General features: G+C 38.3%; 1 protein-coding gene across 1 annotated transcript in view; it reads left to right on the forward strand.

The window, feature by feature from the left end:
• LGR4 (leucine rich repeat containing G protein-coupled receptor 4) overlaps window positions 1-12,459 on the forward strand; it is a 64,817-nt gene extending 52,358 nt beyond the window's left edge. Inside the window, exons 7-18 of the mRNA XM_057379781.1 lie at window positions 438-506; window positions 1,094-1,165; window positions 1,252-1,323; window positions 1,971-2,039; window positions 2,432-2,503; window positions 3,670-3,735; window positions 4,375-4,446; window positions 5,283-5,354; window positions 5,641-5,766; window positions 6,846-6,967; window positions 7,514-7,588; window positions 10,584-12,459. Coding sequence (XP_057235764.1) covers window positions 438-506; window positions 1,094-1,165; window positions 1,252-1,323; window positions 1,971-2,039; window positions 2,432-2,503; window positions 3,670-3,735; window positions 4,375-4,446; window positions 5,283-5,354; window positions 5,641-5,766; window positions 6,846-6,967; window positions 7,514-7,588; window positions 10,584-11,863 — 2,167 coding nt within the window. The 3' untranslated portion in view covers window positions 11,864-12,459. The remainder of the gene's footprint in view (window positions 1-437; window positions 507-1,093; window positions 1,166-1,251; window positions 1,324-1,970; window positions 2,040-2,431; window positions 2,504-3,669; window positions 3,736-4,374; window positions 4,447-5,282; window positions 5,355-5,640; window positions 5,767-6,845; window positions 6,968-7,513; window positions 7,589-10,583) is intronic.
• The last annotated feature ends 4,565 nt before the right edge of the window (window positions 12,460-17,024 follow it).

The following is a 17,024-nucleotide window of genomic DNA, read 5'->3' on the forward strand; positions in this document are numbered from 1 at the left end:
TGCTCTTAACGAATATTTATAATTGGTTATGCTCTATGTTTGTTTCATAAAACCTGGACAAAAAGTATTCTTAGATACTAAAGAATAGTCATTTGTATCTACTTTTTTAAATATTTGAAATCGTGGTTCATTTCCATGTAAATTCTGTTAAAGAAAAAGCTGTGACGTATTGAAAAACACTGAGCTTTGCTGCAAGGAAATATCATTTGACTTAATATGAATAATCCTCTGGGTGGTATTAAATATCTTACCTAAATTATTAGCTGGTTATAAAGCATGTAAAACATCAGAAGACTAAATCTAAGTTGAAGTTCTTCTATGGTCTAGTTAAAAGTGAGAACTTTTTTCTTTCATTGGACTGTCCTAAGCAAAAATTACTTTGACAATTCGTGGCTACTATTAAAAATTTTGTGATGTTCTTGCTTTGTTTTTTCTAGGGATCTAAATTATAATAACATGGTAGAGTTCCCTGAAGCCATAAAAGCACTTCCAAAYCTAAAGGAGTTGTGAGTATTTCTTACTTTCCCTTTTACCCATTTTCTTTCTCCTTTCTATAAATAAAAAGGGAAAAAAAATCCTGGATTTAAGAATGCTTGCCTTATTATGCAGCAGCCTAAATCAGATTAAGTTATGCTAAGTGAAGGTATAATTAAAAGAAAATATAATCATGATCTAGAGAGGGCATGTGTTGAAAATTATTTTGGAGTTGCATAAGCAGGCAATTTATTCAGGAGAACCATTAGCATAGATCTTAATCATGAGATGGTTTTGGCCTCCAGTAGCAGATTAAGTRCTCATTGATCATACATGTTTTCTTTGTTCCCTCCTTAAGAAATGAGTAAGAAAAGTGAAAGTACAGCCTCATATTTGGTCAAAATAATTTCTTTCTAATGAAATATTTTCAGTTTAGCTGATGTGCAGTAGAGAGAAATCATGACTTTAAAGTTATTCCTGTATTTTGACTTGGTTCTGGTGCAGTSCTGGTTTTGGCAGGATTGGGAATTGAGTAGATTTGAAGAAAATGATTACTGGCTGAATTGGCKGGCAGGGTAGTTTTAAATGTTGCTTTTTTTTTCTTTGCTAATATCTTTAGGGGATTTCACAGTAACTACATTTCCATAATTCCTGATGGTGCATTTGCAGGAAACCCCCTTCTAAGAACCATGTAAGTAATTTTCCTCCATCTATTTTTAGCCTTTAGTAGACACTGACTGTAAGAACAACCATTGAAATGTGTTTTTCATTTCCCAGACATTTGTATGATAATCCTTTGTCATTTGTGGGGAACTCAGCGTTTCAGAATCTGTCAGATCTGCATTCCCTGTAAGTACCATCTTGACAATGCAGTACAAGAAATGGGTTTGAAATGTTGTGGCTAAAAACTCAAAATAAATAAATTTTCAGACTCCCTCTTAAATTATAGATTTTTTTCTGTAAGTTCTAGTAAATATTGTTATTATTGGGAATATCCAGTTTCTTAAGAAGCTCTATTAAATATGCTCTACATTTTTTTTAATTACCTTTCATAAGATACATAACCCCAGGCCAAATGCTCAGATTCTTAGTTAAACAATCTGCAATATGTCCTYGGTGGTTTTTTGAGCAAGGATGTACATTGTGAGAATGTTTTGCAGGTTAGTGCATGCATGCTCTTAAAAGATATCACTTCTGGGGGTGATGAATAAGCAAAATGGAGTGAAGACTTTGAACTACAAACTTGTCTTTTCATACATGTATCAATAACACTCTTTCCAGTTTGATTAATTCAGTTGTTTGCTCATGGAGGGGTACTTTATTAAGCAAATTAGTAGTATAAGAAGCATTTTTCTTATTTTTCACACATTATTCAAGTGCAAAATTTAAAAGCAGTAAGAATGGTAGAATGTCTCCTTGGTGTAAATAATAAGATTGAATGTCACAATTCAGTTTCATAGTAGTTTACATCTAATTTTAATGGGTTTTTTTTTTAGGGTCATTCGGGGTGCCAGCATGGTGCAGTGGTTTCCTAATTTGACAGGAACCATAAATCTGGAGAGCTTGTAAGTRTCTTCTGCAGAAATAAATTCTTGGGTTTGCCTTTAGTGAAGTAATTGGAATTAGTGGATCTGGAGAGCAACTGCATAGATGTTTACTTCCTTTGTATAAATGTAGTGACACAGTTTTCCTCACTGTGATACCTGGGTGCCACTTGATGGTTYTTTTTTTAGTAGAGGAAGCTGAGAAAAGCCTATGAAAAGGCCATTGATAGTAATCCACTCCCCCAGAACCAAAAAAACAACTGCAAAAAAGCTTTCTTGCAAAAAAACCAAACAAAAATTTGGTGGGTGAATCTAGCACCACAGTAGCATTTTGCTCTTTTATATCCTTGTTATGCCATCTGTCATAAACACAAGCATTTAAATGTGGGTTTGTTGGGTTTTTTTCCCCACAGGACTCTTACAGGGACCAAGATAAACAGTATTCCTGTTAATTTATGCCAAGAGCAAAAGGTGCTTCGAACTTTGTAAGTATACATATCRTGCCTCTCTTCATGCATCAGCATGTTTGGAAAAAAACTTGAATTGAAAACAAAAGTGTTGCTTGGAATTTTTAATCTTACTAGTTCCACCAAAGTTGGAAATCTGGTTTCTTGATTGTTCAAATCAAGATTTTGGGCTGGAAATCTGGTTTCTTGATTGTTCAAATCAAGATTTTGGGCTGGAAATCTGGTTTCTTGATTGTTTAAATCAAGATTTTGGGCAGGGTTGATGTAATGCCTTACATTCCTAAAATAGAGTCCCCTTTATAGGGATATGCAATATTTCTTTCATATATTAGGAGAGGTTTGTAAGGTGGTGCTGCAGAGATCAGTCTTCAAATTCATTCTGCCACCATTCATTCTCAACACAACAGCAGTTATCTACATTCAGAGGTTAAGAAAGAGTTTAGTTATAGTGCTTTGGCTTTTTGTCAGAGAAACAGAGGAGAGAGCATCAGGAACCAAAAGAAATGGAGATGAGAATTAGGAAGAAGATAGCAGTACAAAGGCCAGACAGAAAAAGCAGTGAGGATGTGTTAGAATTATTGCAAAAACCCCCAAAGTAGTAACTGAAGTCATKAGGAAGATGGGGACAAACCATGTTTGCAAAGGATACATGCAGGAAAATGTGGAACAAAAGCAAATTCTAAAAAAGGGAGGACAAAAAAATACGTTCTATTTTATAGAAGAAAAACAGGGGAGAAAGAATGATGAGATGGGATTTATTTTCCAACAACCATTTACCTTTTGAATAGAAATTTTAAGATTGCTTGCTTGTTTCTAGTCTCTTTTTGTCTGCATTGTTTCACATTCAGAGCTTTCCTAGCTTTGCTTAAGCAAGTACCAGCACACTAAATCAAAATTGGCACCAAATTCGTGCCAATTAAGGTTAAGAATAAACTTCTTTAGATTATAACTCTCAAAATTCAGGGAGCATGGACTGTATATTTTTAGGGTAGGTGTGTACTCAGATGTAGAGTTCACACTTGTGATTCCCTCTGTGATTTTCTCTAAACCACCCTTAGTTTTTTAGCAGAATGCTACTAACAGGACAATTTTTCTGTCAATCTRTTTAATAGTTACAARTGATGAGRTRTTTCAAGTAGAAAAGAGTTGAAYTAAGCACMMTTCTCYCATTTTCTGTTTTGAAGGGACTTGTCTTATAACAATATAAAGGACCTCCCAAGTTTTAAGGGCTGCCATACCTTGGAAGAAATGTAAGTAGAAATAAGTGTTGCTTATCTTTGTAAACTCCTTAGTATGCTGAGCCACATCCCTGGAGACTTTTTTTGCTTCATGTTTGATCCTAAGTTTCAAAAATTAAGGACAGACAGAGATAATATGCTGATCTCATATGTGGAGTGTGCTGGACAAAGAATTCAACTACTTGTGTTTTCCTTGATTAGCTAATGTTTAATTGTTCCTGTGGCACCAAAAAAAAAGTGAAAGACACACCTTAATTCTGGTTTTCATGGTAGTATTGCTATGCATGCAAATGGAATGGTTAGAATATGTACASAGACTCACTGCAGAATGCAGTAGGGTTGTTTGAAATTTCAGTGTGACTCTTCAGTGTTCACAAAGTGTTATTTTTAGCTTGAAAGTAATTCTGTCCACACTKAATAATCTCTTCTAAATTAAATTAGTTATGAATTGGGATTGGGCAGAGGTGCCACAAAAGTGCTTCATGGTTATATTAACATAGCTAATGCAAAATACTTGACAGTCTGCCTACAAGGGGAAATGAGAAAAATCTTATCATTGATGGAGCTAAAGCCATTTATTAGCAGACACCAGGCTATCCCTTCATTTAAAATGAGCCAATAAAGTTCTGTTTCTGCTTCTTCCCATCACAGTTCCTTACAGCATAATCAAATCCATGAAATTGCAGAGGACACCTTTCAAGGACTCTCCTCCCTTCGTGTGCTGTAAGTTCATATATGGCTGCATGCAGAGTAAAACAAGGTCATRTTTTTGATTCCCATGTAAACTGATGTCAGGGTTTGGTGTTACAAAGTTGATTGATGGCAAAAGGCCAGCAGCCAGTTTCAGCTCAGTTCTTCCTATTCTCCAATGTATTTTTCTAGCCTATAAAGATAATTTTATAAATATGAAATCTAAAAAGTGAGATTTTCTTCAGTGGTCTGGTATTTTGCATTGTAACTATATTATTTCATTATATAATATTTGTTGGAGGGATCCTATCTGTTTTCCTCAGGAAGAACAGATAAGTAAACAAAATTATCCTCTCCCCTTACATATCTCAACCTATATTAAAGTTGATACAAATTGATAAGTATTTTAAGAAGAATTTTAAGAACTACCATATGTCATGGTAATTCAGCAGAAGCTGGAGCTGGATTTGAAATCCACTAAAGCAGATGCTCTTCTGCTTGTCCTTTTGTCTTCCCCCATCTTCCCCACCTGTCCTGCTGCAGGTTCAGTTGTCAACAAAGTGCTCATCCCGGCACCTTCATCTTGGAATAGGTGATGCCAGAGCCATCCTCTGCCTTGGGAGCTCAGGTTGTGCTGTAGTGTCAGAAAGGAAGGGAAAGGGAGCAGGAATGGGATTGTACTTCAGCAGGATAAAGCTGCCTTATAGAGGAGTTTGGCTGCTATTGCACCTGGCTGAATGAGAATAAAGGGGATATGTTCTGTTTTTGTCATAAAGGCATGATATGTTTGTCACCTTAGCTTTTTTTCTCAGTACTGTGGCTGTTACATTTGGTGAAACTGCYAAAATAATCTTTGGCATTCATTGCAGGGATCTCAGTAGAAATCGGATCCATCAGATCCACAAGGGAGCTTTCATCACTGTTGGAGCTCTTCTTAACCTGTGAGTAGTTCTGTGCAGTCACCTCTTCTCTCTGTCATTAAACTGCTGAGATAATAAATATTTTTAGCTTGAAAGTGAGGTGTTCATCATTTGTTTAATATCTGTGAATCTTGCTAGCTGAATATATGCAGGGAACCCTTCTTTAGAGTGCCTGCTGCACTGACAGGCATTTCCAGACCACAGCCTCCTATGAGACTTCTGAAATCCTTCCCTACTTCAATGAAATATTTGCTAGAAGAACTTCAAACTCACTTTGTAACACACAGTCTTCATATTCACATTCCAGAGACCTCAGTTTCAACCAGCTCACTTCAGTTCCAAATGAAGGATTGAGTGGACTGAACCAGCTTAAACTCACAGGCAATTCTGAGCTGAAAGAAGCTTTGGCTGCAAAGAATTTTGCAAAGCTCAGGTACGTTGGGAAATAACAACCCCAAAACGTGTGCAGTACCTAGCAGTGTGCTAACAAATGCAGCCAGTTCAGATAGTGCTCATGACAAATGATCAGGCTGTTCTGAGTCTGCAGTCTCAAGCTATTCTGCTGTAGAAGCCATTTCCAGGCATTTTTCTTGGGGTCTTTTATACTTTTTCTTCACCACTTTTTGGGTAAGATGTCATCTGACTTGAGAGTAGTGTTTTGAGTGGATTTCCATTTGTTACTGAGCTGACCACATCTGTCTTTCACAGCCTGGAAARCAGGAGCAGACACGCAGGTGTCTGATTACATAATCACCACACTTTATAAATATATTTATTCTTGGAGGCAAATGAGAAGAGTAACAATAATCATTCAGATGGAAACCTGTCACTGATTCTTGTGGGAGGTGGATCAGACAGTGATGAGTTATTTTCTATTTTACAAAGATCTTTCTGCACATTAGAAGAAGCTGTCTGATGTTTCTCCTAAATATTTTTAAGAAGAGAATTCAGGATAGTTGATACTGTACTCTTGATTAAAAATAATAGATTCCAGTGCACTATTACCTCACTGTTCATGTGGAATTTTAGAACTCTGTGTGAAGATGTACTTCTTTGCCAGAATAATATGTACCACTTCTGCCAAACACACAGTCACACAAAAAAATCTCATTTTGGTATCACAGAATGAGGAGTGAGAAGGAAAGATGTAACATAAGGTTGTGGTCATTGGGAATTAACTTTCTGACAAAAGAGTTACTCTTTAATTAGCTTACTTAGTTTTCAGTTTATTTTCTACAGCAATGCCATGAACACTGATCAGAATTTGGTTTGTATATGGCATAGAAAGAATATAGAGAGCTAAATATCATAACATCATCTTTATCTCAGTGCAAGAGTTCATTAGAAATGATTTATACCTGATCCAGTTTGAAATAGTTTTTATTACTGTCTGTGAGAAAAAGAAGATTTGAGTTTAGCATTGAAGTGTGCTACTTAAATTTTTTTGATAGGTGGTAATCTTCACTTTGGTTATGATGTTTAATGGTCTTCCTTGTTCTGCCTGTATTTCAGGTCACTCTCTGTACCATATGCTTATCAGTGCTGTGCATTTTGGGGTTGTGATTCTTATCTAAACTCCAATGCTGAAGATTCCAGTCACCAAGATCAAGGTGCCCTGATGGATCATGAGAAGGGTAAATGTTTCATTGTACTTAACCACCAGTATTGTTTTGAGCCAGGCTAGAGCAACAACTGCCTTTGAATAAGGGAATATGAAAACTGTAAATCTTTATAGGGATATAAAAGCAGTCTCTGAAAGTGCTTAGCAATTGCTTACAAATCAGCAGTGCCATGTTCCTTCTAAACATGTGAAAGGTATGTTGGATCCTCTTAAGACTTGCCTGTCTGAAAAAAAAAAAAATCAGTATTTAGGAAAAAAAAAATCAAACTGCAGTATTGCTTCTATCATAGTTTTATTGTTCAGTGTTTTGACCTTTCTGTTCAGACAGGACTTGTCCTTCCACTACCTACTTCAGGCTCCCCAGTGATCAGGGATGCTGCTTTGTTACAAAGCCTTTTGAGCAGCAGTTTCTGCACTGAGCATTTGACCTYATGTGGCAAACCAGAACAACTTCACTTATTAACAGGCTCAGGTGTTGAACTACTTCCATTCTAGGCAGCTTCACTGCCATTTCACTTGCATTTTTTYCCTACAGCTAACATGTCTTTCACTTTTACAGCTGATGCAGATATTCTAAGAAATGCGAAAAATGAGGAATTGGGACAGACTATTATTCACTGTACACCAGCAACAGGTAAATCTTAYAATGTACTTTAGCCACACTGAACTTCACCCATGGTGTTTTGTCAAGAGCTGAGTGCAGAATTACATCTTTCATTCCTGGTAGTCATTCTGTACACGGAAGATTAAACTCTGCAMTGCTTTGGGTAAAACTTCATTTGATGTCAATGTTGTTTTGGATGAGCAATCACAAAGATTTGATTCAACTTTAGACACACAGCACTTTGCTGGAGAATGATGCTAGGAAAAATACTGAAGTTTCTTGTCCATAAGAACAGTCTGTAATGGTAATATTTGCTGTGTTCAATGCACTGCCCCCTAATTCTGCCTTATTTTTGCCAAGGAGGTGTCTGTGGCCCAGACTGTATGAATGCAGTCATCTCATCTGTTTCAGTGAGAGTTTAGGCTGTGCTTTGAAAGCTTAACTCAAGCTGCTGTCTGTCACTGTGGTTTTAATGAAGCTTGATGCCTTTCCAGGAGAGAGGATAAGGAACACTCAAGTGATCTCTTGCCCAGCTCTGCATTAACTGTGAGCAGAGGGCTGGTACAAGTAGCTGGAGTAGGCAGTAGTGTCTTAAACTGCTAGAGACACTTGTGCAGTGAATATCTTATTGGCATACCAGATTTACTCCAATTCAGGCTTGAACAGTCCAGGAGTGTTGAAAGTCTTTGATCTTGCAATGAATATTTCCATTCTAGGCAGCTTTRTTTCTGCCCTTCTGCTTCTCTTACTCAAACTGCAAATTTCTGTACACGGTTCCACTCAGCTCCTAAAGGTCTTGCTGTGGTGCTTCTTCCTTTCTTTCCTTTGCCACAGCTTCTCCAGAGGATTCCTTCCATACATCTTGTGCTCTTTTGTCTGCATAAACAGGAACATGTAGATGGGGGAACAGTATACTTCCAATTAAGTTACTTCAGGATGAGCAGGAGTTTCCAAGTTTTACTTCATTCCCTTCTTCTAGCTACTATTTTATGTTATGACAATWTGTTTATCTTTTGAGCTAGCTCTGCCTTTAATATCAGAATATCACAAGGATTTCTTGATCACAGCAAAAAGAAACCTGTAGTCAGAAAGTCAAATGTATTATTAATGTAATTGTACATCATCTGAAAGTTCATTTGTTAAAGGTACTTATTTGCTTTTGATCTCCTGTTTACCGAATAAGAATTCAGATGGTGTGTTATATGGGGTAAATTTTTAAAGTCTTCAGCTCTTTCTTTTTGTCCATGCCAGAAATGCTGTAGTAGGTCTAAAAGAAAGAGCTTGTTCTACAAGTTCACAATTTACCTTGTTTTTCACCAGTCCCTCTCGTACTAACAAGTTCCTGTGCCATGCTGCCATCTGGTCATAAGATACTCCACCCTCCGTGTGAGTTGTGAATCACTGCTCAGCTCGTAGATCCACTTTCCACTTTGCCTAATGGCAGGAATGGATTGCTGAACAGAGGTGCTCAAGTAGCTCAAATTCTCTGAAACATCCTTCTGACACGAATTTTTGCCCTCTCCCAAAATGGGCTGAGAATGTCAGTGAGACAGAAGGGTAACATTTTTTTAACTCAAAGGGTAGCTAGACTTTGGGGAAAAAATAGGAAAGGTTTGGTGGGTTTTATGTGCCAGAAGTACAGTTAGTGGAAAAATGGTTTCAAATTGATTTTTGGAAGCACAGAACTGACATTTTAAAATTTTCTAAGTAGGAAGTTAAAGTAGATCAGCTTAGCAGGTATTGTGCCATATGAACATATTCCAAAATTAATTATTCTGTCATTGATGTTTTACTTGGGAATACCTGCTAAAAAGGGGTTTTWCTCCTGATTTTCTGATAATCCAGTGGGCCCCATTATTTTGTGCCTATAAATGTATAAATGAAGCTTGATCGTTTAAACAGACAAAAAGTTTTTTTTTTCCTTGCTTGTCAGTTCAGTACTTTCTGGAAGTTGCTTTAGGCCTTGGGAGACTTTTTGCCCTGACATTTAATCATTCTTGGCAGTTGTGTTCCTGCCCATTTGGGGATGGGTTTCCTTACCATTCTCCCTATAAAGGAGAGGCATGTGCTGCACAGAGCCAGGCTCACAGGCTCAGTCCAGCTCAGAAGCTCCAGCCCCTGCAGTTGGGATTTTATTTCAGCTCCCCAAGTGGTCCCCAGCTGCAGAGAGGGATCCTGAGCTATTGTGCTTTGGACAATTAGTGGTGCCTAATGGGGATATAGGAGAGGTTAAATTCTTCTAACTGTTACTTAAAATCAGTAGGATTTCCCTATGGAATAAATAGCAATTAGGAGGATTAGAAGGGTAAGCAATAGTAGTGACCTTTTTTCCTTGTCTTCCCTCCTATTATTTTGCTAGTTGGACTTTTTAATTATTTAAGCTGTTTTAAGTGGCAAAAGAAGAAGAAAAAGATCCTTTTCTCATATGACTTTTCAAGCTCACGGTGCCTTTCAGTGGTGAGGCTGGGGGACGGGGTTTGTGGTAAATTCCTGTCCCTGTTAAAGCTGATTAAATTGAATTTGTCTGYTGTTCTACAGATGTACCCTTGTGACCAAAAGTTACTCCAGAAGGCATGTTTTTGARTCATTTTTGGAGAGAACATGTTCCTTCTAAAAAATTCTTTTCCTTTACAAGGGCATTGAGAATATTTGCTTTCATATTGTTTTGCCAATCTTTTCTGTAAAGTATGAAATCTACATAAAATAAAAAAGTATTTAGGTGGCACTAATAAAAGCTACCTTGAATAGCTAAAAGGTAATTAAGTTTGTTTAGCTAGCTTGTTTATAYAAAATGTTCTCAAGTGACCATTCACTGCACTAAGTATTATTTCAGGCATAATTAATTAGTAAATAGCTTCAGCAGAATAGTTTACTTTCAACTGACCTATTTAGCAGTTCAGCTGTGTATTCTATTCATGAATTAATGAGGAGTGTGCTTTTAAGACCTTTTCAAAATCTTGCTTATTAAGGCAGAAATTTTTTTCTGAATTGATTGTCCTTCTGTTTGTTTTTTGTTTTCTTCTAGGTGCTTTTAAGCCTTGTGAATATTTATTGGGCAGCTGGATGATTCGACTTACTGTCTGGTTTATTTTTTTGGTTGCTTTGTTCTTCAACCTGCTTGTCATGTTAACAATATTTGCATCCTGTACTACACTGCCATCTTCCAAACTTTTTATAAGCCTGATTGCTGTCTCTAACTTATTCATGGGAGTCTATACTGGTATTTTAACTTTCTTGGATGCTGTATCTTGGGGAAGATTCGCRGAATTTGGCATATGGTGGGAGACTGGCAGCGGTTGCAGAATTGCCGGGTTTCTTGCAGTCTTTTCTTCTGAAAGTGCCATWTTTTTCCTGATGTTAGCAGCTATTGAACGGAGCATCTCTGCAAAGGAATTTATTAAAAAGGGGAAAAGCAATCGCCARAAACAATTCCAAATTGCGGCATTTTTTGCTTTCCTGTGCGCTCTGGTAGCGGGATGCTTACCACTKTTTTACAAAGCAGAGTACTCAGCATCACCCCTTTGCTTGCCCTTCCCCACTGGAGAAACACCTTTGTTAGGTTTCACAGTAACTYTAGTGCTCCTGAACTCGTTAGCATTTTTGCTAATGGCTATTATCTACACTAAACTCTAYTGCAACTTGGAAAAAGAGGATCTCTCCGAGAACTCCCAGTCCAGCACCATTAAGCATGTCGCTTGGCTAATCTTCACGAACTGCATCTTTTTCTGCCCTGTTGCATTTTTCTCATTCGCACCGTTGATCACTGCCATTTCTATCAGCCCTGAAATCATGAAGTCCGTTACTTTGATMTTTTTCCCGTTGCCCGCTTGCCTCAATCCGGTCCTGTACGTGTTCTTCAACCCAAAGTTCAAGGAAGACTGGAAATCGCTCMGGCGCCAGCTGAGCAGGAAGAGCGGCGCGGTGGCGATCGCCGTCAACGCTCAAAGCGGCTGCGCGGCGCAGGATTTTTACTACGACTGCGGCGTTTACAGCCACCTGCAGGGTAACTCAGTGGCTCTGTGYGAATGCTGCGAGTCTCTCCTTCTATCCAAACCCGTGCCCTGTAAACATTTGATCAAATCGCACAGCTGCCCCACGCTGGCGGTGGTGCCGTGCCAAAGGCCGGATGGGTACTGGTCGGACTGTGGCACCCAGTCTGCCCACTCGGACTACGCGGACGAGGACGATTCCTTYGTGTCTGACAGCTCGGACCAAGTGCAGGCTTGTGGCCGTGCGTGTTTCTACCAAAGCAGAGGCTTTCCTCTGGTCCGTTACGCCTACAACATACCCAGAATTAAAGACTGAAAAGCCTTGCTGCCACCAGCTGTTCCAATAAAGAGGTGTAACGCTTCGCAGACTGTCGCCTGCTTTGACTTTTCAAGCAGGAAGCACTTTTTTAATCATCAGTGTCATTTGTAAAGAAGGGAAGTGGGCAGGAACTTCTTGAGCCATACATTTTTTTAAAAAATTAAATAGATCAATTGCCMTGACTGTAAATAATTGGTAAACCAAACTCGTTGCCCAATATTTTTACTCTTTCCACACAATAGTGGTTTCTTTTATACAGGTTTTACATGCTAATGGTGTGTTTCCACATCATACTGCAGTTGTACTTTGCTTCTGCTGGTGGTGAGGTAAGTTCTGTTGATTTATTTTTTTTCTCCCCCTGCGAAAGCACAATATAAAGGACAGCTGTTTAATATTATAGAAATTATTTTTAAATGTGACTTTTCTATAATTAAGCAAAAAAATCTATTGCTAGCTTTGTATAGTATATTCAGCATTGAATCTCAGGATGCATTTTATTGCAGGGCCAAAAAAGGGATTAATTCTCCCATACRTAACTGTGACAGCAATATCGGAATACTGTGTTTGTTTTGTATTTTAGCCAATGTTCAATTTWWWWAAAAAAAAATKGTTGCAGTAAAGCACATGTAATCCACAATATTCTGTCGACTTATTGGAATAAGAATATTGACAGCTGTCAGGAATAGTGGGGTTGAACAGGTTTTTCCAGTGATGATGCATTACTTCAGGTGAACCACAGCAAGTTTCTTCAGTATTACACAGTCGAGCCATGCCATTGGAAAGAATGTCATTGTATGGGGTGGGAGCAGTGCTGTCATTGTACACAGCTCACCTCTTTGCAATAAAACTGGCTCATTCTGCAGCCTGGTGAATGCTGCAGCACTCCACTAACACCTATGCATAGTCTGAGATTTTAGGAAATGTGGGGAAAATGCAGTTTGGCAGTAAAAAAGCRTTTTTCCAGTTACTTTACTGACAGCAAAGTGCATGTGCAAAGTCACTGATTTACACATAAATCAGTGCAGTCTTTTTAAACCATTTAAGTTCTGAGACCCAAGTGATTTAAGTACAACCAGTGATCCATTTTTCTATATTTAGTTTGAAATATGATCAATACAAAGTTATTAATGCMTGATTAAGTAATTTTAYAAGGTTTTTGGACAACAYACTAAATGAAGAGTAAATCCACTGCCATCCCAGTTACTCTGGAGATATTCTTGTTAAGATCTAAAGCTAGATTGCTGTTTTGAGAATTAAACTGTATATACTGTTCATACAATGAATTTTTATCTTTGTATTGTAAGTTATTTGATAGAACCCATGACGGGAAATGTGGCTTCAGTTCATTTTGTTAATTAAAGCTACCTCCTAAACAATAGTGGCTGCCAGTAGCAGAATGTTTAAAATGTGGTTTATGTACTTTTTGCATTGTAAATAGACGTGGTTGTATATTGTCACTATAATAAAAACAGGATCCTTGTATATCAAAATCATGTAGTTTGTACAAAGTATGGGAGGGTTATTTACTGTATGCCGTTAATTTTGTAAGCCAAAATATTCAAGTGTAAAAAGGGAAGAAAACCATCCCAGAGTTGTTAATTCTTATATTTACACTCATGAATATTACATCTGCAATTAGCATGGAATGTTACACTGAAAGCAAATAAAAGGTACATTATTACCTGTGGTTATTAATCTCTGTTTTTCAAAAGTTAAAGCTGAAAATGGTGCACATATGGAACTATTGAGCATAAATAATGTCTCATCTGCTTTTGGGTACATGTAATGAAAGTTTCAGGCAAGAACTGCCAGAAAAACAAGAAAGTTGCCAGTTTCCAATGAATTTGTGATTTCATAATAATGCTGACTCTTGGCATGCAAAAGATTAAAACCTTCAGCAAAGTGTTTGCCCTCTTACAAAGYAATCTCTTGATTAAAGGTGTTACGTATTGTGTTTTTATTGAAATGTTCTTAAATTGTTTTGAATAATCATACAGATTATAATTTTCATATTGACACTTTTATGTTGAGAGCTGGGAGTGGATTTTTTTAAGCCACCRTTTTGTAAGAGTCACTGTCCCACGTTCCCTTCTGTTGACCAACCTGTCAAAGGTGTAAAAATGCTTCTCAAAAAGGATTATAAATGTCAACTGCCATTTGCAATCACTATGGAAGGAAATCCAACAACAAAGCTTCCAAAAAGCCTGTTGTATTTTCAGTGTTCTTGAGTACGGATTTATTTCTKCTGCTTTACAAATGAGTCTTTACTGCAGTGCTGTTAAAAAGGTCAGATGTGATCCATTTGAAGTTCTGGTATTTCACTGTACCTCAGTATGTTTTTGGAGTTCAGTTATGCCAGCAATTAACTCTTTAACACAGTCAGCYCAGTGTCTTCCAGCCCACGCTGGAATTTTATAAGGTTTTTGGACAATACACTAAATGAAGAGTAAATCCACTGCCATCCCATTTACTCTGGGAGAGGGGAAAGAATTAGGGCAGCAGCTTCTCAAAGCAGCCTGTAAAGATGCAGTGCTGCAAATCCTGCTTCTCTCAACATCACCTCGTGCCTGACACCCATGGACGATGACATGAGGAGAACCCAGACAAATCCAGCCTCCAGGTACTTAACACCACCTTTTTTTTTGTCTTTACTGGTCTCAGGCCAGGGCACAGTGGAATATTCAGTGTCAAATATATGGGGACAACTTGCATTAAAGCTTCTTTTGTGGGATTTTTTTACCTGCATACCAGTGGCTTTCTGAGCTGTCACCTCAGGAGTCTCTTCAGCTAGGTAAAGCTTCCTAATTTCAGTGTTGAGACTGAAACAAGTGAAACTGCAAGTTACACCCTTCTGGGCTGCCCACAGAAAAGAAATCCTCCAATTTTCTGGAGTCCAAAGTTAGCTGAAACTGTTCTGAAGAGTGGCAGCCTCACATACCTTGCCTTTAGACCCCTCACAATTGTCATATTGAGCTCTCCARTGCTGGATTTAGCAATCACAAAAGCTTTGTTGTTGACTTTAAATGGAAAACACAGAACAAGGAGAGCATTTTGTTGTTGTTTTTCTTCCTCATCTGCTGTTTTGAGGAAGCACCTTTTTGCAGGGAGATGGTCACAAATAAAATTGCCTCAGSTGTTCCCTGTCTTTCCCCCATTAGGAGTAATTTCTTGCAGATGGCTCTCAGCTTGCTCTGTGGCAGTATGGTATTCATTTGAAATTGAGACTTTTCATTTTTCAATAAAAATAATGCATCTGCTTTGCAATTTTTTGATCCAGATCTCTTTTGTSTCTTTTCATTACTTCCCAGTAGAATTTCGCATTATTTATTTACTCAGAAGTTTCAAACTTACACAATGATACTTTAATTGTTTCCATTTCATTTTTGAACCTTCAGTTTCAATTTACAGGGTAATATTTTTAATTAAATGCACAATGCAGAGTTTGTTTCATATGTACCCTCAATATTTTTTAATTATATAAATGCTTTTATATTTAAAAGAAGAATTAACTTCTTACTGTTAGCAAGAAGTTAATTTTTCTAGCAGTTCTTTTCAATATTAGGTTTTACATATTGTACTGTGGAGTTTGACTGATTTAGCACTGGATTTCAGTTTAAGGTGATTCAATAAATAAGGAAATGAAATCAGAAATGGGATAATATATCACAAATTGCTGTTTTCTGTACTATTGTGTACTGTAAGAACTTAAAGGGTGAATGGRCACATTTCATATGTTACACTTATGRCACTACACCAATATAAAATAACATTGTTTAGGTTTTACCTAAGAAATATTAGTGAGTGGTCACTGGTGCTTGCTATATGGAAATAATTTTGATTAGAGGGTAACAAAATATGAAGTGTCTCACTGGCTTACAGCAACAAAAGCATAACTCATGTTCTGGATATTTCAGCCCAAAAATGAGCAAGTAAAGCTGTTGATAATGAATGTTTTAAAAAAAGAGGAAGATTTTGTGCAGAACTGTAAACAAGGTAAAGAAGTGGAGGCTGTTCAAAAGCAGGAGGGCTGTGACCTCCAACTAAAATAAAACAGTTGGGTTGAATGGGAATCCTGCTAGCAATTAAAAAAAAAAATTTTAAAAAAAGTGATTTTAAAATAAAGGTGCTACATGGAATTTTTGCACATTTCCCCAAACGAGAGAAATTCTCATCTGGCAGGCCGCTCCTGTAAAGCAGATGGTTCCACATCTGCAGTCAGCAGGATCTGGGCTGCACTAGCAGTGTGTGCAGTACACTGCAACCACGAGAATACATCATAGTGTGAAGGAAAGTGAAGCAATCCAGGACCTCTCAGGTTTCACAGCCTCTAATCAGGCACAACTACGCATTCAGGCACAAAAATAGCCAGCAGACAAGTATAGGCAGGGCTCGCTGAGTTCTGACATGGAGTGTGAGCCAAGTAGCTTTCTCCTCCAGAATTCCTCAATTTACTGAGACAACATGGGGCTTCTCATTTTTTCTAATCATATTATATATATATAATCTGATGTATTTATAACRAATAGGAGGGAAGGCAAAGGATGCTGTTTATCTAGCAGATGTGAATGGAAACCAGAAGTCTTCCGAACTTTGAATCAGAAACAAGACAGTAATTGTGAAGACCGAAACGCGATTTTGCAATTTAATGCAACAATTAGTTACAAATTTTGATTTTCGAAAACGTGAAGATGCTGCCTTCTGGTGTATTGGGATTGTCACCTGCAGACGAGGTTACTGTTTCATAAACTGGTACGTGTGCAAAAACGTTGTTAATGTAAGAAAGAACAAGTGTGAAGCGTTCCTGCAGGTTGGCACAGGGGAGAGGAATGTCAGGAGATGCCCGGGGCCTGTGCCGGGCCGGGGGTGCCCCCGACCGCTCCCGATCACTGCTCCCTCGCTGCTCCCTCGCTGCTCACTCACTGCTCACTCGCTGCTCCCTCGCTGCTCCCTCGCTGCTCACTCGCTGCTCACTCGCTGCTCACTCACTGCTCACTCACTGCTCACTCGCTGCTCCCTCGCTGCTTACTCACTGCCGCTTCCCCGCGTGTTCCCGGTGTCGCTTCCCAGGCTCTGCCTCAGCCCTCACCGCACCGGGAACACCAAGGTTGGCCGGGGCTGGGCCGGGACTGAGGCGGGGTTCGACTGGGGCCGGGCCGGG

Source organism: Malurus melanocephalus, unplaced genomic scaffold, assembly GCF_030028575.1.
Source record: "Malurus melanocephalus ecotype Western Australia unplaced genomic scaffold, MMel_1.1 scaffold_423, whole genome shotgun sequence".
Classification (NCBI taxonomy): Eukaryota; Metazoa; Chordata; class Aves; order Passeriformes; family Maluridae; genus Malurus; species Malurus melanocephalus.